The 22919-nt window shown below is 35.5% G+C and overlaps 1 protein-coding gene across 2 annotated transcripts; it reads left to right on the top strand.

Moving 5' to 3' along the window:
* Positions 1-504: 504 nt before the first annotated feature.
* On the top strand, positions 505-19989 carry LOC123559652 (uncharacterized). 2 transcript variants are annotated; one of them, XM_053534678.1, is made up of 10 exons: positions 505-685; positions 6448-6648; positions 7082-7200; positions 9574-9723; positions 10054-10176; positions 11436-11633; positions 14541-14642; positions 17217-17285; positions 18844-18940; positions 19289-19989. In XM_053534678.1, the coding sequence occupies exons 4-10, from the start codon at positions 9696-9698 to the stop codon at positions 19893-19895; spliced, it is 1224 nt and encodes a 407-aa protein (XP_053390653.1). In that variant the 5' UTR covers positions 505-685; positions 6448-6648; positions 7082-7200; positions 9574-9695; the 3' UTR covers positions 19896-19989. The 2 variants fall into 2 exon arrangements, with proteins under 2 accessions (XP_053390653.1, XP_053390652.1); XM_053534677.1 differs by having other exon boundaries at positions 17217-17288.
* The last annotated feature ends 2930 nt before the right edge of the window (positions 19990-22919 follow it).

The following is a 22919-nucleotide window of genomic DNA, read 5'->3' as shown; positions in this document are numbered from 1 at the left end:
ATTTGAATTTGACCAGGACAGGACATAAGACTATTCTTGTAAATGAGCATTGGATTTTACAGGTGGTTGCTTTTTAAGGTATTTGAACTGTTACTTTTCTAAATAGATTCTGTAAATGTCAATAGTTGCTGCTTTGTTTTTCTGTTACTTTTAGTATTTCAAGTAACAAGCAATTATTTCCCTTAGACGTAACAAAATTAATAGTATTGATTGACTGTAGAGGCACACTCAAGTATAATCAAGGAGACTCCTTGATGGCATTGAGCTCAGCTTACACAACCCGAGTCACAAAGCAGTCCACCCACTGGAAAAGATATAGCAGAGTACCTGTAAACAAATAAAAAGGGGTAGCCAAAAGGAAGAGTGGGATATAGAAAGATAACACCACCAACGTGCAAGATAACATATAAAACGGTGCGGACAATAAGCAAACATTTATTGTAAAGTGATTGAATACTGCCTAAAACATGAACATGAATAAATGATATGATATTTAAATTTGTCCATTAAATTATCCTTAAAGTTTAAATTATTGATAACTTGCCGGATATTGTTCGATTGATTAAGGATGTGAAAAGTAATATTTACGACAAAATAGATAAATTTAACACAGTAGGAAATATGCCTCCCAACACTGCAAGTGTATATTTCTTCCTATTTGTGCTACATATGACAGATTCTTTAGGTGAGTTTATTTATCATTTTAGTAAGAATGTAAATGACATGATATTTTGGCTGAAAGGGAAATTGAAAAAATTCATGACATGTCACGTCAAATATAATTGTCTCTGCATGCTCGTGTTGTGGCATTAGGTATTTCGTAAAAGATTAATGTTGTAGTGCACCCTTGCTTCATGCAGGGAAATTACCATATACATACGTAGAACAAGGCAGTGCCGGTGTAATGAAGTATTTCGACCCCATAGAATAACGACCTCCCGGTCATTATTCTATAGAAAATGTGACTCCTTTCCTGTAAAATACTGACTCCCCTTATAAAAAACTGACTCCCTTTGAAAACTCTATAGAATAACGACCCCCCCCCCCCGGTCATTATTCTATAGAAAAACTGACCCCTCCAAGTAAAATACTGACTCTCTAAAGATGACTCCCTTCGAATCTCATAGAATAACGACCCCGGTTATTATTCTGTGGAAAAAGTGACTCCTTCCATGTAAAATACTCACTGCCGAAATTACTACATTCGAACTCTCATACAATATCGATTCCCGGACATTATTCTATTTAAAAAAGTTACTCTTTCCGTGTAAAACACCGGCTCCTAAAAAGACTTTCGACGATAATATCTATTAAAAAGTGATCCCCACCAAACCTAACGGACAATTTTACTAGATCTACAACTCTTATACCCTCCATTGCCAATAGTTAACATTTTGATTGTACTACTACTACTGGTGCCGCTACTTCTATTGCTATTACTACATTACTTCTTCTTCTTCTACTACTACTACTACTACTACTTCTACTACTACTACTACTACAACTGCTACTACTGATACTACTATACCTGCTTCCACTAATACGTCTTGTACATCTACCTCTTCTTCTCCTGCTGCTGTTGTTGCTGTCACTTATTCCTCTGCTGCTGCTGCTGCTGCTGCTACTGCAACTGCCACTGCCACTACTACTACTACTACTACTACTACTACTTTCTGTTGTTGCCGCTACCGTACTTTACTGCCACTGCTAAGTATTGCAACTTCTATTAATACTAAGTTCTATGCTAGCAGTTTCTTGTGCAGTTTTCTTCTGAAGAATTACTTCATACCGAAGTTTGCAGGGATTATTGACACTGGTGTGTTTTGTGAACGTATTGTGAATTGTTATTTTCCTGAAAAAAAATGTATACACCAAGATACAGCGTCTAGAAATAGAATCCCTTTTCCCGTTGCGGAATGCTCTGATTTCTGTGTCAAGTGATGGTATCTGGAGCTAATGGTCAAACGGAAGGACGGACGGACGGACGGACAAGGGCAAATCTATATGCAGCAATTAGGCCTTAGATACATGAGTTATCACTAAATTTGACCAAATGACCGGGGTTGTTTTTTTATGGGAGTCAATATTCTTCGTGAGGTTCAGTTTACTTCACGTGGGGGAGTCATAGTACTATGATCTGGAGGTCATAATACTATGACTGGGGGGTCACTTTTTCTATAGAATAATGATCGGGGGGTCATTATTCTATGGGGGTCGAAATACTTCATTACACCGGCACGGCATCAAATAACCTTCGTAACATAATTTAAATTAATCAAATTATACAACGCTAGATATCTATATCAGTATGTACTTATGCATTGTTGACAATTACATCGGCAATATCAACACATGGATACAGATTCCGTTTTCGCACACACAAGCATTAGTGTATGTGTGCGCGTGTGCGTGCGTGCGCGTGTCAGTGCGTGCGTGCGCGTAACGTACGAAAGAAATGAATAAGGTCAGTAATTTGGTCAAAAATATGCTTCCGTGGTGGTGTTAAAAACGTCCAGTGTCAAGTGGCCCTGTCTGTTATCACCTATAAGCGATGTTCCTATATTTTTCAATGTAGAAAATTCTAACACGGTCCGATCATTTCCTTATTAAACAAAGAAGTCTGAAATTGTGTGTTATTATGCAGCATACAGAGTGTACGCCACAGTTATTACGTCATATCGTCAAACTCCAAAACCGCACGCTGTAAAAGAAAACCACAAGAAAAAATGAAACTATTTTGTGAATATGTGACTCTAGTTACATCCCCTTACCGACCATACTAAAAATGAAATGAAAGGTATAATTACGCTATAGTAGCAGTAGCAGTAGCAGTAGCAATAGTAGCAGCAATAGTAGTAAAAGCAGTAGTAGTAGTAGTAGTAGTAGCAGCAGCAGCAGCAGTAGCTATAGTAGTAACAGTAGTCGTATACTACGTCTTCAGAGCTAGATATTTTGCCAACATGTATTCTGAAATCACATGTAGGTGAACTTCTCCCTTGTATCACTAAATTGGTGAATCTCTCATTAAAACAAGGTGATTTTCCTGTGAAATACAAACAAGCAGTTGTTAGACCTTTGCTAAAAGAAGCAGGTCTTGAACTAGAGCTTTCCAGTTATTGTCCTGTGAGTATTTATCATTTCTATCAAAATTTATTGAGAAAGCTGTCCTTTTAAGATTAAACAAACATGTAAATCAAAACATTCTTTGCCTAAGAACCAGTCTGCATATGTAGGAGATACCACTCCTGTGAATCTGCGCTGCTTCGGTTGGTTAGGCCTAGTGCTCTTCTAAGTGGTATGGAGAAAAAGGAAATCGCGACCCTTATTGCCATTGACTTAAGTGCTGCATTTGACACTGTCGACCACGACATTCTTATAGATGTCCTAAAAGCACAGTATGGTGTCTGTGAAGCAGCTCTTCAATGGGTAGACTCCTACTTAAGGCCTCGTACTTGTAAGATTAATATAAATAATGTATATTCATCAGACCGCCATCTTGAATGCAGTGTGCCCCAAGGTAGTTGCCTTGGTCCTTGCTTGTATCTCACCTATGCTGGAACTCTTTTTGATGTCATTCCAAAATCCTTATCAGTCTACGGTTTTGCTGATGATGATATAGCAAATAAAAGCTTTCGTCCCACATCTATTTCCGTATAATCACAAGCGATCGGAGACCTTGAACAGTGCGCAGTTATAATCAATGACTGGATGAATAGAAACAAACTGAAAATGAACACTTCAAAAACTGAATTTATCATGTTTGGTAGCAGACCTCAATTGAACAAATGTTTTACAAATTCGATTAAAATTGCTGGCGATGATATCAAACGTAAAAGCACAATTAGATATCTTGATGCATTTCTTGACGAAACCTTGAACTTTAAAGATCATGTAAATTGCAAATGTCGTATAGTCATGTTGAATTACCTACGAATTAAGAGCATGCGAAAATATTTAACAAAAGCAGCCACTGAAATCTTAGTTTTGTCCCTAGTTATTTCACATCTGAACCACTGCAAAGTCATACTGTATGGTGTAGCTAAAGGTCAGGTGCGTAAGATGCAACGTATTCAAAGCATGTGCGCAAAACTTGTCCTTAACACGAGGAAATTTGACAGTTCTAAACAAGCATTGTATGACCTACATTGGTTGCCGGTGAAAGCACGGATTGAGTTCAAGATACTTTCTTTCGTGTTTAGCTGTCACACTGGCAGAGCACCAGTGTATTTAACAGAATTGCTTACACAGTATACTCCTAGCAGACATGGTTTGAGATCGTCAGAAAATTTTGAATGTCGTTATATGTTGTTCCATTCAACAAGTGCAAAACATTCAATGATAGAAGATTCTGTACTACTGGTCCAAAACTTTGGAATGAACTGCCGTTAGAACTACGCAACAGTAAATCACTTGACGCATTCAAAAAAATCTTACGACACTGTATTTTAGAGATTTCGTGTCATTGTTTTAATTTTTTGATAACTGTTTTATATGCGATAGCAGCAGGTGATACTTTTTAAATTTTTGTAAAAGGTTTTACATTTCAACATTTGTATTTTCAAAGTTTGTTTAATTACAAGTAATCGTTGGTACAGGCTCTATGGGAAGGGTTGTGTGTAGAATTTCATTTATATTTTTTTTTTGCAAAAAGTCTGTGATGGCACCATTAGGAGGGGAGGTGGGTGGGGTTAACCTCTATATGCAGCCCGTCTGGACGTACTATGTAAGGCATTAAGCACTGGTATTCGCAATAGGGGTAAAATAACCTCAGGAAGAGTGGTGCGGTCATGCCCTTTTTGTTTGAATAAGGCTGATACGATTGTTATTATTAATATTGTCGTTTTTATTAATGTTATTATTATTATGTACAACGTTATTGGATATGTCACTGTATAGAAATAGGCGTTTAATCAAATCACCAGTTTCAGTTTTAGTGGCAGTAAATTGTAACAGTAGTAGCAGTTATAGTAGCAGTACCAGTAGTACAATGTGGTAGTAGTAGTAATAGTAGCAGCAGCAGCAGCAGCAACGGCAGCGGCAGCGGCAGCGGCAGCGGTAGCGGTAGCGGTAGCGGCAGCGGCAGCGGCAGTGGCAGTAGCAGTAGTAGTAGTACAATGTGGTAGTAATAATAGTAGCAGTACCAGTAGTCCAATGTGGTAGTAGTAGTAATAGTAGCAGTACCAGTAGTCCAATGTGGTAGAAGTAGTAATAGTAGCAGTACCAGTAGTCCAATGTGGTAGTAGTAGTAATAGTAGCAGTACCAGTAGTCCAATGTGGTAGTAGTAGTAATAGTAGCAGTACCAGTAGTCCAATGTGGTAGAAGTAGTAATAGTAGCAGTACCAGTAGTCCAATGTGGTAGTAGTAGTAATAGTAGCAGTACCAGTAGTACAATGTGGTAGAGGTAGTAATAGTAGCCGGAGAAGTAGCAGTAGCAGCAGCAGCAGTCGCAGTCGCAGTCGCAGTCGCAGCAGCAGCAGCAGCAGCAACAGTCGCAGTCGCAGTCGCAGTCGCAGCAGCAGCAGCAGCAGCAGTCGCAGTCGCAGCAGCAGCAGCAGCAGCAGTCGCAGTCGCAGTAGCAGAAGCAGCAGTCGCAGTCGCAGTCGCAGTAGCAGTAGCAGCAGTCTAAGTTACAGTAGTAGTGGGTGTAGCAGTTGAAGTAGTAGCAACAGGAGCAGCAGCCGTAGTAGTAGCAGTAGAAGTAGCAGTAATAGTAGTAGCAGCAGCAGTATAACTTGTAGTAGTAGTTAATCATAAATTGGAAATTCATTTTTCACATGAACCTAAATTAAGTACCATATACGGTGGTATTGTAAGTTTGTAAATACAAGCAGATATAAGTCAATTTCTGTTTTTGTAAAGGGGGATTTTGTGATAAAGTAACAATAAATCACATTACATGTTTTGATCTAGTATATGCCATACATTGGTCGGGGTGAGTGGGCGGGCTTTAGCATGAACATTAAGTTATTAATATCTTGTTTTATTATAGACCTACGAATTTCCTGTCTCAAATACAGTGTGCATTTCATCAACGAATACAAAACCTTGTATTTAGCTTCCATCGAATACGGAAAATATTCAGTCGGAAATAGTTATAATGATGGCCTCTTGACGTTCCATGCGTCTTATTTATCAGTAATTAAAGTCAGTTTCGACTAAAATACCATTAGAAATAGATGTGTGCGTGCGTTCGTGCGTACGTACGCCTGTGTGAGAGTGTGTGTGATAAAATGGTAATGAAAATAGTACTTTGATCTGCAATGATGCATTCGGCTGTCTTGGATTTTATCAGAACGGATCACACTAGGAGCAAACGCCTCGTGGGATCTAGGTCTGGCATAATCCACTGGAGCCGAATACAACATTGATCAAGGTACATCGATGATGATCAAGGTAATGATATATTTACCCTATTTTATTTCATGAAGTATCATTTTATTTTTAAGCTTCCTATTATATATCAGAAGGAAAGTCAGTCTGGTCTGATCAGTCTAAACAATGCCGATCTTCAACGCCTGAAATTGTTTCATGCTCGGACAATAGAGATAAATGTTCATTGAAAATAGATAACGATATTGACATGCAGGCTTCGGACGAAGGTATATGGATAGGGTATTGTAAAACTGAGATGGCATTCGAATATGTTGGTAAGTGACAGGAATATTCATGGTAAGCAGTCTACGAGTCCTTTTCGCGGAGATTATTTTTAAACTTAGGAGAGATGTATTTAATACAGAATTATTTACGCTGGATTTTTTTCATTTTTAGAATATTATTAGGGTCTGATCACCACGAAATAATCAAATGTTAGAGTTTTACAAGATACATTTGTTAAAGAGGATGTTATCTCATAAGGAATGTTGAATGTATAGATGTATACATTATACATTCGTGTATAACTTAACACTCAACTAATTTGATCTCTATCCAAAAGACCTGAAGGTTTCTGCCCGGAAAGCTCAGGACGGAGAACAGTTTCTGTTGATAGTATATGTGAATATGTATATTATCTGTACATATGAATTAAAATGTTTTTTTTCTACTATGCAATATGCTGCTGAAATTTATATTCATTTGAAGGATGCGTGGCGGAAAACAAAATTCATAAAGGCCAAAAATGTTCATTTGATAAGGATCCTCGCCGATGCTACCCAGAATGTATTGGATCAACTTTCATTGGCTTATCTAAGGACAAAAAGGTATGCAGTAGCTATGCACACTGTACCAAATAGCTATCTGTTTCGTAAAACAGGATATAAATATATATAAACAATACTAGAAAATATTCAGAAAGTTTCCACATATGAATGAAATATGTTTTATGTTTAATCATATATTAAGGTAGTTTATTTTTATTCGTAACCAAAGCTAGTTGTATGGAACAAGGTATAATTTCCATGGCATTTCAGTCCATCAGTTCAGTTATCTATTCAATTTGAAAACTTAATTTCAAAAAGTGGGATTGAAATCGGTGTATTATTGTTAATTGCCTCTCACATCTAATCGGTTGACGATTGCAATGAGCCTTGCGAGGGTCTAGCTCGTTAGAGGGAATATGTCGTACCTGGAGTCAGTGTTGTTATATTTTCAGGTTCTTTGGGGTCAGAGAGTCTATTCAATATCTATATAATAGAATTCAGCTTAAGCTAACGAAGCTAATGCTACTGGGCGTGAGATTTGTTGCACTTTCCATCACCTCTCATGTACAGACTCAACCAAACCGAGTCTGCAGTCAATTTGCTTGGCTGCATTATATGCTTCAAAATGATCTTCTTATAGATTTTATTGAAATAACATAATGTCTTTTCTGATACAGCGGTAAATAAGATTAAAAGTTCGAAGTAATGTCACTTCATCTATTCGGTAGAAATACAACGAGGGTTGTTCAAAATATCCGTTTTAAAAGTGCTCTTTATTTCTGATCTTTTTTTGCTGAAAATTAGAATATAATTGTTTAGAACATAATAAATGTGAACTCTTAGATAGCAAATTCAAGAACATAAACATTATTATTCTGCATTCTGTGTAAATCTGAGAAACTTCCAATGGCTCAGCACACAACAGGACGCATTTTGAATGTCTATAACATACACTTTCTTGAATAACAGTGTCAGTACTGAACAAAAATTAAAAGAAAAGTAAGGTCCATGTTTGGTGCGAGAAAAATATTTTCAGTCAAACAAACACACTGTAAAATTAGCTAAATATCGAAACTCCAAATTGTTGTGGTGGTGTATGAACTAACATTCCATGACAAATTCTGTAATGCTATCATTCTTGATGAAATTGCTACCCTAATGTCAAGCCTATATCTGTCATGTGACTTCAGCAAAACACTGAAATGAAATTAAGGGAAATAGCTCTAAAAAGCAAAAAGTAAACTGAGAACTATTTGAATCCGCCATTATGCGACTACCATTTTATCGCGCTATTTCTTTTTTTAGTGTCTGTACTGTATACTTCAAACAATAACCAAAACAAATCGCATAAAGAGGTTGTTCGATGTTTCTTAATATTAAATACATTTTCTACATCTTCTAAAGAACAAATAAAGAGTCTTCGTCTGATTTTCCAGTGTGGTACTTATGAAATGGGACACCGATCTTCGATGCTCCGATTATTATCAAGGAGTTCTTCAATTTTCAAAACGTGACGTGGCATTCTTGTCTTGTAATATCTGATCCGCAAGTAGTTAGTGAAACTCTCTCGGCCACTTTAATCCTCTCATACCACTGATAAAATGTTGTTTTCTTCAGGGCATTGTCTCTTTAGCCTTATATACCTTAGCAGTTTTTTCCCAATGTTATTGTTATTTAAAGCAAAAAAAAAAATGTCACTGGTTCAAAATTTATTTTAGGCTTGACAAAACCAATATGCATATGATTTTCAAATGACGTCACATTCATGATTTGATGAAATTGGTGCAACTCTTACATATCACATAAAAAGTAATTCACCTATGAAAAATTTATACTTCGAAAATAAGTAATTGGCAAGTAATATTTTAGCCAAAGCAATATAGGGAAAAAGTGACAAATTTGGGCCAGCTTATGTCATCCGACGTTGCCATGGGGATTAGTGATTACTTCCTATTCGTCGAAAGAAAACATAATTTTAAAATATCAACTAAACCATTCTTATATCTACGTTATATATAAGTTCCATCGCTTTTTGTCGATAAATAAGAGCACTTTTTCCAGGTATTTATTGAACTTCCCTCATACTTGTTATATTCTATAAACTATAAATTGTAAATTATGAAAAAATATGAAGTGAGAAGCGCATAATTGATTAGCCGCCGCAGAGTATATCGGAACATCTTGGATTTCAAAACAAACCTTCTTCTAAGTAACTAGCGACTCCCTGTTTGTATATTTGATCTGTGTTAATGTTTATTGTTATTAAGTAGTGTTTTTTCAACATGTATAATCATAAGTTCATTTTTACTACATTTACAGATTAAATAAATCCACCTAAGGGTAAAATTGAAACTTAAAAACAGCTATCTATCTTTCCATGGTGATTTCACAAACAGACATGCTTACTATCATTACTCCCTTTTTCATTTTCAGTATTATTGTTTTGATAATTCATCTCACCTCACAGCAACGATCTACTCAGTTCCAGTTGTGATGCTGTCTGTAAAAGGCCTGTTAAAGTTGCTTGCGGTGGAGAGCGTGGGAAAAATACTTACATGTCTTTATACAAGATCAACCCGAACGGTCATAATTATTTCATTTTACTGTCAATTTACATGTAGTTCATTTACATGTTTATAATTTTGAAAACATTGAAAGATTGGCCTTATTCGCACAAAATTAACACACCATTAGTTGTTGTAAAGTTCGATAGGTGGATACTACCATTTTTGTTACCTTTCATAAAAACCTGAAACTTTTGCTCACTGTTCAAGTATATTACTACACTGCTACTTTCTTTAGATGTTTAATCTTTTATAAAAATACACAGGCAGTGACAAAACCATGTCATAAGAAAAAGTAACAGTAATTTTAAAACAGTTTCAATATCGTTCTAATCAAAGTTTCTTTCAGTGATCGGCAAAATATTCTCTGGATCAACTGAGGAAGGAAATGACGCAAACTGTCTCAAACTTTCCGAAGAAAGGCCTGAATGGGAAAAATGTGAAAAGAGCCACGGAACATTGTGCAGTTCTGGTACATATTTCACAATCTTGACTGCATTTTGATACAATTGCATCTTAGTAATCCGTCGATTCTATTGTCATCCGGTGGTGGAGTTATCGGAAGAATTGGGCATTTTTCAACCTGACAGAATGGGCTACAAATTATTTTCAGACCAGCTAACGGAGTTTTGCAATAGGCATTTTATATGCAAATAAAACTTCAGATTTAAGATCAATTTAAAACGTAAACATGGTATTATTTGAGAATTTATTTAATAGATTTATATGAAGAACAAGGCTTAATAGATAAATAATATGCATATAAGATATTTTGTTACCTCCCCTCGGATAATTATATAGGGTTTTCTACATAAATCACTACATACATTTTGCGAGAGTTAGATGGCAATTCCAGAACATGCGTAATTTTATTAAATTCTTTTCGCAATAATTTTAAAAACAATTCTTTTATAAATTTCGCTCCACTGATGATTCAAGGTACTTCGTGTTTATGAAAACAGAAGGCAATGTGCCAGTGGGTCATTAGGTTCTGTACGTATGTAATCGTTTGACGCTGGGTCGACAACTTTTATAAGACCGGCTGTATTCAGTGAATATGCAAATAATTTAAAGTTGTTCAATTTTTAATAATATTTTTTTAAACAAAATTATATATGTACTTTATGCACTGAAATGCCTATATATGGCACCGCCTTCTTCACCCTGAATAACTTTACGTTCAGTTTTTTAGGGTTTTTAACAAGTTACTGTATTTTTTCTTAATTGAGTAAAATGTCCCGAAAAAGAAATTTAATGGGTATTCTAATTTGACAGCCGTTACAAAGGAGATTTTCAAAATGAAACGTCAGATATAATAACAAATTCATACTTCCACGAAAAAATTTTCATGCATTAACTGATTAGAAAAAAAAAAGAATATTTGATATGTAAAAGTATATTTTTCTCGTCAAAATGTTTTTAAATATATTGTGTCAGATGGTTTTAATATCGGTTCGTAGAACGTTGTACAGTCAAACTTATCTTTGTAGGTCACCTTTTTAGGACCAAGACAGTGGTCTTTATTTGCAGGTGGTTTATTCAGAAGTAAAAATGTTTAGATTTGAAATAAAACTTGTGGGTTTTACAACTAGGTGGTCTCTGCCCTTAGTCATTAGCACGGTTTTCAATGTACTTCTGGAATGTACCTGAATATTTTCAACGGAAATATTACTCTGAATTATGTTTCGGAAAATATTATATTTGCGCAACTGCTCTGGCTTGTGGTTTCAGGCAGTGGAACCTTTAATCTATCTGATAAACCTGATAAAAGTCGGAATTGGTTCGATGCAGCAAAGCAATGCTTTAAGACGGGAAAGTATCCCATATCGTATTCAACTGCATCATCGCCAGAAACATTCGAAGACAACTCAGTGTGGACAGGCGTGTTTAAAATGAACATTATTTACAAGCAACTTCAGGAAACATCAAGTATGTTTTTTTTTCTATACAAACCGTTATCTGTAAGTGATTATGTTTCGATTTGTGACACCATACACCCTTAACAATTTTTCTAACACTACCAGTAACCTTTTTGCTATTATTTTAAAACTACCGAAAATAATTCCGTGAAATGTTCAGGACAGTTAAAGGAATATCAGACATTGTTTGATGGAAAACAGACTAACAACAAACATTTCCGTAATTTGAAGATTTTGTATTTTTTGATGTGGGTCCGATGATTTACAAAGTTGCAAAATTTATCCAATAAATACAGTTAATAATGACATGAAAGTCAACGTTACCAACCTTGAAAAAAAATCCATTTCGTTGCTACCAATATAATTCTCAGACGATTTAATAAGCATGTACATTGTTATCACCACCTTCGGACAATGTAAATGTAAAGTCATGGCGAGCGACAGACTGACGTAAGAAATGATACAACACGCCGCCTGTCTTGTATTACACAATAAACTAAATTTAGTACGTGTACTGAAATTATCTTTAAAGCTCGATTTTGCATAATTGAATATTTAATAATATCCAGTGTTTCAATCAGGATTTATTTAACTTTAATACTTGGTATGGCCACCATGTGCTTGGATGACCGCCCTGCATCTGCTGCTCATGGACAATTTCAATTTCGATAAATGACTTGAGACACAAGGTTCCACTCCTCCAAGACAAACTGTTGCAGTTGCCTCAAATTCTGTGGAGCTCTTCATCTGACAGCCTTACCGACTACATCCCAGATATGCTTATTCGGATTTAGGTCAGGTGAGCGGGATGGCATTGGCAGAACATTTACCCCGTTTGCAGCTAGAACAACAGCGGTGCGACGTGCGGTGTGGCAAGGTGTCCCATCCTGCACAGTAGATGAGGAATCCAAACGGAAAGCAAAATCTCATTTATGTACCTGTCAGCATTTAAGTTACTGCAAATTCTGACAGCAACAGTTCTTAATAATGTCGCCCAGTCCTCTCTGGTCATCCGTAAGTGACGACGAGCCCAATATAAACGGTTCGTTTGCGCTAATCAATTAAGATTATCCCATGAAATAGGCGTATGCAGCGCACACAATTTTCCTTCAACCTTCTGCGCACAGGGCTACCATGCATTCATTCCTTTGATGTATCAGTAGCTCTACGCCGCCTGTCTTGAAGGTGTATATTCAGAATGTTTCTGTCCTGGTTTCTGGTAGTTACACGTCCTCTTGGTTGGCGTGGCAGGTCACGGACAGAGCATGTCTTTCTGTGTTTACGCAGAGACGTATCACTGAGGTGAGGTGCACGTTCAGCATTCTTGCAACCTGAAAGAGTACAAAATTCAAATTTCTAAAAATGGCCCTAGTTAGATTTTAATTTTAAAAATCCGATCAAAAACAATCATTAACGGCGAAAATAAGCGAATAAACACTTACAACATTGTAACTCGCACCATCTTCAATTAGACCAATCGCTCTTGCTCTTTCCTGGATTGGCATTTTCGCCATTTATAATATCAAGGAACTTTCTTAATAATTGTTTCAAATGTCCAAGAATTTAACTGTTTATATTGTTTAATCTTAGAAAATATATGTATTACTTACCAGTAACCACAAGTTACACCTGCACCGCGCAATGCTTACATGAGCAATTAATCATTATGTTAGTTACTGCTGTACTCTGTAGCATAATTATTGCTTAAATTTGTCACTTTGAAAAACAGGGGTTTCGTTGGGTTAGTAATGAAATCTTATTTCATTGTTCATTTTGTATCAAACGATGTCTTGTATATTGTTTTGAATTTCCTGAAGAAAATTGCTCAGTCAGGTGGTTTTAAAGTTATTGCGACTGGTAGCGTTAGAAAAGTTGTTAAGTGTATACAGTTGCTTGCATACCAAACTGGGGGTTCCAGTGATTTCTCAGTCGTTACCGCCTAAACAGTTACACTAGAACCAGATATTTCCACATGCGCCTACAACCAGTAAAAATTTATTCTACTACATATATTCTTATTTTTAAAATGCAAAAGTGAACAATGATAGGGAAATTTCTTATAATAACTTATATCATGGAAATATTCGTTTTTCATTTACAAAAATAAAACCAGTCATTAAGAGTTGTATAAAAGTTCTACAACGCTATTCCACAATGGTGTCCTAAAAACTAAGTGACGTTTCTGTCGTAATGTGTGCGAGACTGTTTCTCGTTTCAAAAATGTCACATATTTAGAAAGACATATGACACAGAAATGTAGAGCATATCAAGCAAAATCGCTACATATGAGTGTTACTTTGTGCCTAATAACATACTTTTGGCAAACATCCGTTCTCTGACGCAACGTCTGTGCGTTCTGACGCCGACGTCGTATAGCAATGTAAAAATACAATAGAAAGGTCAATAAACTGCTGCAGCGTTCCCTTTGATCACAATGACCAGGGACACCCCACCCGTTAATAAATCTGTTAGAGTACCACAGTGGTATTATTCGTAATGGAATATGCGGACTGAAAATAATTACATTAAGTTTATAAATTTCAGTTCTTATACACCCATGTTTTAAGTATCTGTACCATTCCATTGGTTACAACTATCAAAATTCAAACATACTATATGTTTGTCATAAGGTAGATAGTGACACGTACTATTTAATTTCGATATTTTCATATCCATTAAATATGCGTCTGGTTGAGTCCATAATTATTGTTCGGCTGCTGTGCTTTAAGGTGATCGCCTAAATGTATTTTACAATTGATCTTAGCAGTACTCGTCATAATTTGCAGAAGTCTCTTCCTCGAAAAAATGATGGAAGCCTTACTGTTTCATCGATGCTTTGTCTGACAATTTTCTCTTTGTGTATCTCGGAACGTTTTGAATGAACAAATAATACTTTCATGCCTTTGTCTTCATGTAGGTGGATATATGAACAGTGATATCAGATATGGATACCTTAGTAGCGACTTCTACCTGCGCTTTACCAGAGAAAATAATACGAAGAGAGTGTTATGCGAAAAAGGTATGGCTTCTTGTAAAACCGATCAGTATATCTAACAAACAAAATGTTTCATTTATTGTGTAAGGGAGGTGGGCGAGGATGAGGAGGGTTAGTTCAGTTTCTTATGTTTAGGCATAATAGAATTTATGTTATTCAGACGCTATTTTTTACAATTTATAATATTCTCCAAAATATCGAAATATCAAATAAAACTGTGAACTTTCCTTAAATTCTACAAAATCAGAGAAAGAAGTAAGGCCAAAACTGAATGAAAATGAAATATACTCTTTGATCAGGAGTAGGAAGTAAGTTCCTAGAATGAAAGTTTGCTTGTTAATTAAATCTTTTTTCAGAGTGTCAAGACATTGTCAAAACAGTCCAGTTTATCGTGACTGACTCACCTTAATACAAACATTTTAAGGGAACCGGTGGTCTTGTGGTTAAGGTGTAGGCCGCTCAACCCAGGGATCAGGGATTCGAGCCCCACAGGGATCAAGACCACGCCTTCTCATACTACTGTTTGCAGATCAAATTGCCCTTTCGCCTTATCTTAAATCGATAGACTTGTACCTTTATGTCACAAAAGCAGCGATGCTGAAGCTATTTTTGGAACTCGTCTATACAGGTAACTCCCCTTTCCGATACGAGTAAAAAAATACTGGATGAACTTGTTTACATTGGCTGCATGACCGAGAAATGATGATGTAAATACTGTTCGAACGGGTGTTTAACCGGATTGTAACAGATGTACTAGATCTAATCTTCATTTAAAGTTTAAATGAATCTTTCCATGAACGAAGACAAGGCTTATCAACTGCCTGTATGTAAATAACTGAAATAGTGTTTAAACGACTTCAAATAAATAGTAGATAAATTCACATACCCGTAAACTCCATCAATAAAATTAAAATAAAATAAAACTAGATCTAAAATGGAGTTAGATTTGTGATAGCTACAGAAGACTCTGCAAAAGTTTGAATAACAAATAAATCAGTGTTTATGGATCTACAGGTGTTATGTGGCTTGAAGATTCAACGAGATACCTTTCTACAAAACCTTGTATACCTTGCGTGGTTGGAAATTGTGTCAATAATAATTATCATAGCAAACAAAAAGTGCTGTTTTCATTTGAACGTAGTTGAACTGTTCTATATTCTACTTTTAAAACATATCCATTATCACCTTTTTGCATTTTACAATGTATGCAAGTACGGCAATACTTCAAAGACAGAGTCAGAGCACGCGCTTTGTGTGACGTAAAGATTAAAAAAAAAAGTTTCACGACAAGGTGAATGAATAATTTATTGTGGATGAGGCAGTGTTAACCTGTCAGAATTACTCCTAAAATAGCTCAAGCTTCACTGTTTCTGTGACGTAAACGAGCAACTTTGTCGATTTGAAAAAAATTGAAGGGACAATTTGATCTGCAAACAATAGTATGACACCAGTACTGTTTATTTTCCAGGAAGCCAACTCGAGAGTGGTTCAATTTAGCTTGAAGCTTTCCTCACAGTCGAATTTAAACAAATTAGTGTAAACGAATAGAAATATTTTGGTATAGTGAGTTATGACATAAATTACATAGCTGCACACGTATTTACGTACATAATTTGCAATTTATTATATATTTTTGTCTTTATACGAAACTGCCATAACATGCTTACTGGAAATAAGATACAGCAATAGTTTACAAACGGGACAGGTGGAAACATACCCAGAAATCTATCCCAATTTGCTGGCTTATTGACGAAATTGTCTCCCTTGAAAACAGCTTATCGAGTGTATCGATTAGCCTTAATCGGTCAATTTGCGCCTATTGAAATATAGAAGGAGAAAAACTTTAACACATCAAATGACATCAAAAGCATTATCTGACAATATTTATTAAGTTATTGAAGTAATCTGCAATATTTGCACTTTCTTTCAATATAATACTTGATAAAATAAAATATGATCTTCTTGCTTCCCTAAGCGTTTGAAATAAGTAACTAATTTTGATCTCGAGTCCCACTGATTTCTGTAGGAAATGCAGATTTTAAGCTTTCCATGGTCTTTTTAAATGATATATTCTCATATTTATATTCATCTCACAACATTTATTACGTTATTGAAGTAAACTAGAAAAGTTAATCTTTCATTCAATGAGTTTATTTTTAAGTTATTTTTATGTCTTCTTGCTTCCCTAAACCTTTGAATATCACTGATTTTACTAATTTGGAAATTTTTGCCTGTCTTAGTACACGTATACTGATGACACCTGATAAACTGGTACAAGTCTCTGAATTAGATACCTAATTCCGTGTCATTACTTTGTGAGATTAAATGAAAAATGTTACTTTAAATTACATGTTTAAATAATAAATAAGAAATATGATCACAATAGCTAACATTGGGCCTTCGACTACGGACGCTGACAGTAGAATCTGGTTATTTATGGCCAATGTGAATCAAACAGTAACTATAAGATTCATGCACCTTCAATGTGTTTGGAAATAAAATAAACACATGTCATTCAGAAAGATTTTGATTTTATAAAGAAAACAGGTCGTTGATTTAAAGCAGATGATGATGTATCCATTTTTTATTATGTTGCAGGGCCGATAGACACAACTACGTCAAGCAAGAACAAAGACACCAAAACAACAAAGTCACCACCAAATACAAGTAGTGCGACTGACTTATTATGCGAATTAGTTCGATATTTTGAATATGTCCTTTACCCTGCTTAATTTCTAAATGAACTGGTCTATCATTCAAGTTGGGCTATACCACTTATTATTCAAAGTGGTGTTCTCAGAAAATCTACTGACTGAATATTTATGCCACCACCTGGGCGTCGTAGGTGTCAACCCTCTCTACAATGTCCACCCGGTGGGGCCCCGGGTTCTTCTACAGTTACGGGACTGGACGTCGCCAAGTAAAATTGAGAATATCCGTTCAGAGTCGATTCTGATGCCCGCTTACGTGAAAACAAAAGTTTTCCCGGGGTGGCCGCTGAGCCGGTCTGCATGCACGGAACCTTCTACAGCGGCCACCAGGGGTGCTGGAGGCAAAATTATTATTCCTGGCCAAACGTTTCAGCCCACCCTTGCTCGAAAACAAGAGTTTTCCCAGGATGGCCACCACCTGGTGGTGGTGGGCGTCCACCCTCTCTACAACGCCCACCCGGTTGGACCCCGGGTTCTTCTACAGTTCTTCTACAGTTTCGGGACTGGACATCGCCAAAAAAATCGCGAATATTCGTTAAGGGCCAATACCCCCCCACTCGGTTGGTTGTCTGGCCGTACAATTTTTATTATTTTCATCTCTCCTTAGTTCAACTATCATGATACATTATCAACTGAATATTGATTATGTAAAATTCATCTTCGAGTTTGATATGAAAATAGTGCCCATGTCACATTACGAAACTATCCAATGCTACGATACAAATCGGTATTTCCTACTTTCGTTTTAATGGCATAATATCAGGGGAAGTAATTACTTGAGCCGTGCCATGAGAAAACCAACATAGTGGGTTTGCGACCAGCATGGATCCAGACCAGCCTGCGCATCCGCGCAGTCTGGTCAGGATCCATGCTGTTCGCTAACAGTTTCTCCAATTCCAATAGGCTTTAAAAGCGAACAGCATGGAGCCTGACCAGACTGCGCGGATGCGCAGGCTGGTCTGGATCCATTCTGGTCGCAAACCCACTATGTTGGTTTTCTCATGGCACGGCTCACATGATCTTTTCGAAAATTCATAGCCTATGTCTTCTTTCTTCAGACTAAATTAAATAACTACTATCACTATTTGGATTATATATTGTTTATTTCGTCATCCATGATCACTGTTGTGTGTTCAATTAATTGGTCTAATGCCAGCAGTTGCAGCAGTTAACTGCTGAAACAGCTGCAACTGCTAACTACTCACTTTCAATACTTTATTACAAATATCGTCTCTCTTCCTTTCAAATGTAAAGTATTGGATATTTGATTGAAACGTCAGGTTCATGTACAGTATGATGCAGGGTTTTTTTTTTGTTTGTTTGGTTTTTTTTTTTTTGGTTTTTTTTTTTTTTGTTGTTTTTTTTTTGTTGTTGTTGTTGTTTTGTTGTTTTTTTTTGTTGAAAGCACGTGTCATGTATTTTATCGTGTTTTAATTTAATTAAACCTGATAGTTATTAAAACAAAGACACTTAGCTGCATGGATCTTGTTCCTGTAATTGCTCTGTTTATTCAGGTTTGAGTGTTACAGTCAGCACTATAACAGCAGTCATCAGTGTAGTTGTTGCGATCATTATTGTCGCAGTGTTGACAGTTTTTCTGACGAAAAAGCGGTATGTCTTTATACTTTAGCTGTAAAACAGTAAAGATGTGTTAGAGTTCTTGTATAAATATCCTGATAACGGCAATATTAAGTATAGATGTATACATGTCAAAAGTTTGTTCATTGCTTGCAACTACTTATCATCAGATGAAGGATTATATTACCTTGCATCAATAAGCAGCAAAATATCATTGCGTTATATTTAAATAACCTTAAACAAGGACAGTGTTTTTAATTTGTTATAAGCGTAATTTTTAATAATAAGGTTGATACTAAATTAAATAGTTTATTATAACTCTTATATTAGGCATCAGAAAAGAGGCACTAACTTTCTTTTAACTATTCCTTTTACAAACAGGCGAATGAATCAAGGGACACGTCTGACAGAAGTTGGATACGTACCCGAACAAACCAATAACATAACACCTATTTCTGAAAAAGCAAGAGATGGGGATTACACAACAATACAAGACATTGGCACAGGTAAAGAAATCGAAATACAAAATACACAAAATATTGTTTATGAGTCCTTGGGTGAAAGAAACTATGAGGAACACGGCTATGAAACAGCAAATACACAAACGAGTGTTTATGAGTCATTGGGTGAAAGACATGATGAAGAACACAACTATGGAACACCAACTACACATAGGAGTGCTTATGAGTCTTTGGGTGAAAGACATGATGAGGAACACGGTTATGGAACACCAAATACACAAAGGAGTTCTTATGAGTCATTGGGTGAAAGACGTGATGAGGAACACAGCTATGGAGTATCTACCCAAGCAAGAAGCGGATTTCATCAGCCATTAGAAGAAGAAATGGTGGAGGCACACAACTATAAAATAGCTGAACAGCCCCGGGAATTAGCATATGACTCACTAGGAGATAAAATAAAAGAAACACACTGCGATAAAACATCAGACCAAACAGCTTATGTTAGACCTTATGAATGGGTTGAGTAAACCTACAGATGTACGCACGAACGGAATACAATACACTTTTATATAACATACATTAAGTTTAAGCAACTGTATATAAATATCTGTGACAAGCGTATTTTTTCAGTTCTTTGTCATTTGTCATACTTGCAAGTACTCTTTGTAAAATGTACGAATTTAGACCAATCAGAAATAACTTCTTTACTTCTATAAATCACAACATGCTTCTTTAGATAGTACAAGAGTGCTAGGGTATACATAGGTAGACTGATGACAGTGAGACCAGTAAACGATTGAGGTAGGTACATCGGGGATTCAGCTAATAATTTATCCAGGTACCTTGATCAGAAAGTTATAGCAGCTACATTGTCAGGGCGGATGAATTACTTAAAAGAAAGCATTTGTCCTTCATAGACGAAAGAAGAGTTGCAATATTGTAACTAGGTTTCAATCTTTCGGACCAGCGCATTGAAGTATACCTTTACGGGGTAGTCGAATGCTAAAGACTATAGCAAATACAGGCTGAGCATCGGAAGGCCGGCACAGAGACATGTAGTTTGGATTTAATCGAGTTAGAAATGAAGCAACTAACACAGAAAGTGAAACTATCGGCATCGCGAAGTAGTTTGAAACGAATCAGTTGCTCCTACTAAATGACGCCTGACACTATGCAAAAGACAGGTAGGACATGCTGTGTCTGCTTTCATGTTAATGAGAGGCATAGAATATGCCTGTCATACCGTTGGTTATTTCAATTTATGTAAAGATACTAGTAATTGATACAACTCTCCCGTATACTTGTGGGACGAGAGTGATATGTCTATAAACATGTATTTCTTGATCTTCGAAAAGCATTCGATCTTGTCTACCATGAAATATTACTACATAAACTAAAACTTTATCACTTCATTATTTGAATCATATCTGTGGAAAAGAAGTCAGCAAGCTAAAATTAGATATTTATATTCTAAAAAACTGTTTGTAAATTCTGGAGTTCCACAAGGCTCGATTTTAGGACCTTTACTATTTATTTTATATATAAATGATATGACACTTATTTCAGACACTATATTGACATGTATGCTGACGATTCCACTGTGCATAAATCCGACATTGACATTTCAGTTATAGAACAAGAACTCCAAAATAATCTTAGCCTCATTAACACATGGTGCAAAATTAATACTATATCATTGCATCCGGAAAAAATGAAATGTATGCTTCTAAGTACAAATTATAAAATGAAACAAGCAAGTAATCTATAGAACGGTAATTAAAAATGTGACAAGTCAAAATATTCCTGGAATCTGTATAGATAAAAATTGAGCGTGGCATACACAAGTTTGCAATGTTGTGAATAAGCTTAATTCAAAAGTTGCACTTTTAAAAAGACTTTCATACTTTTTGACCGGTGAAATGAAGATGTTATATTATAATGCATATATTATGTCAACAGTGGACTATTGCAGTACTTGTATGTGGGCTTGCCTGTAAATCAGATACTGATAAAATATATAATATACAAAACAGGGCAATTCGTGTAATAACAAAAGAATGTACCACAAGTAGCGTGTTCAAAAATCTGAATCTGCTCACTTTTGAAAACAGATGCGATTATCACATGGCTGTACTGGTCTTTAAATGTGACCATTACCTTGTACCAAAATACATGTCTGAATTATCAACTTTTGCTCACAACGATAGATATAATCCTCGTTCTTCGACATTTAAAGATGCCCCGAACAAACTATTTGAAACTAACATTCTCATACAATGATGGAATTCAGTTCCATTAAACATCAAACTGCAAGATAATCTATTAACATTTAAACGAAAAATTTAGGATTATTTATTACAAGAACAACGTTACTAATACTAAGATTTTTTTTAATCTTCATCAATTATCATGCATGTTTTAGCTTTTAACTTTTATGATATTGATGGATGAGTGTACATGTATGCAAAATGAATTACACTGATTTTTTCTTCTGGTAAAATCGTTTCAAATCGAGTTTGTTTAGTGTGTTTGTCGTATAAATTGTGCTATTGTTACTCTTATTGTTGTAGATACTGTGTAGAAGGCCATATTGGAAATAAGTTGTATGTATACTATGTACTCTTAATATGTCACCTTCTTAAAATAAATTTATAATTATTATTATTATTATTATTATTATTATTATTATTATATAGAAACGTAAAGGCAAATAAACTGCTTTTGACAGAACCTCAAAGTAAATATTGCGTAGTCTTTTATAAAAAAGTTTAATTACTACTATCTTTATTTGTGCATTTATACTATTTTATTGTTATAAAGAAAATGCTATATACTGAAAGAGAGCGACCTTAAATAAGTAAGGAAGTTTAAAAACGTAAATGCAAATGTGCTGATGTTGACAGAACCATGATATCTTTCACTTTTTGCGTATTCCTTATATTATGTTGTTGTGGTGCATCTTAAATGATGTGTTTATAGTATATATATCTACTATTTTCTTATCATAATGTAAATACTAACTTAGCTAATCTATGCACTTAAAAAAATGTATAACTGGTCGGTTTCAAATCGCAAATTCAGTTCAGTTCACGGTATGCATTCTTCATGTGTTTCTATCATTAGTGATGTTTAGGGATTTCTTAGTTTTTTAGCGGCATCGATGCTGATTAGTTCCGTGCCATGTAGAATGTATGGAAAAATATGAGTTCATTTTCTTAGTTATTCGCATTACGTCATACTTAAATATATATATAATAGGTTTGAATTTCATGGACCAGATCCGTTGCTGTCGTTAATATAAAGAGAAAGTCGATCGTTTTGTAACATTTTACAGTCTAGTGATAATTTTACTGTTAGATATACAGTTGTAAGAAGTATGTTTGTTTTTTTTTTTTTGTTTTTTTTTCGCATTTTACAATGGCCAAGAACAGTGTTTGGACAGACTGGGAAGGAAGACTGTATAAAGTCCAGCCATCTGCTACAATTTTTAATCCATAGTGATGTCAGAGGGTGGACTTCTAGCTGTTCAAGTTTGTGTATTAGTTTATTAT

This window comes from Mercenaria mercenaria, unplaced genomic scaffold (assembly GCF_021730395.1).
Source record: "Mercenaria mercenaria strain notata unplaced genomic scaffold, MADL_Memer_1 contig_3894, whole genome shotgun sequence".
NCBI classification, from domain to species: Eukaryota; Metazoa; Mollusca; class Bivalvia; order Venerida; family Veneridae; genus Mercenaria; species Mercenaria mercenaria.
The sequence above is the reverse complement of the archived record's forward strand: the minus strand, read 5'-3'. Positions and strand labels throughout refer to the sequence as shown.

Excerpts from the sequence above, each read along its gene's own strand:
- LOC123559652 (XM_053534677.1), top strand. The coding sequence starts at position 9,696 with ATGTCTTTATACAAGATCAACCCGAACG. Across the intron at positions 17,289-18,843 it reads GTCACCACCAAATACAAGTA|GTTTGAGTGTTACAGTCAGC; the intron begins GTGCGACTGACT and ends CTGTTTATTCAG. Across the intron at positions 18,941-19,288 it reads GTTTTTCTGACGAAAAAGCG|GCGAATGAATCAAGGGACAC; the intron begins GTATGTCTTTAT and ends TTTTACAAACAG.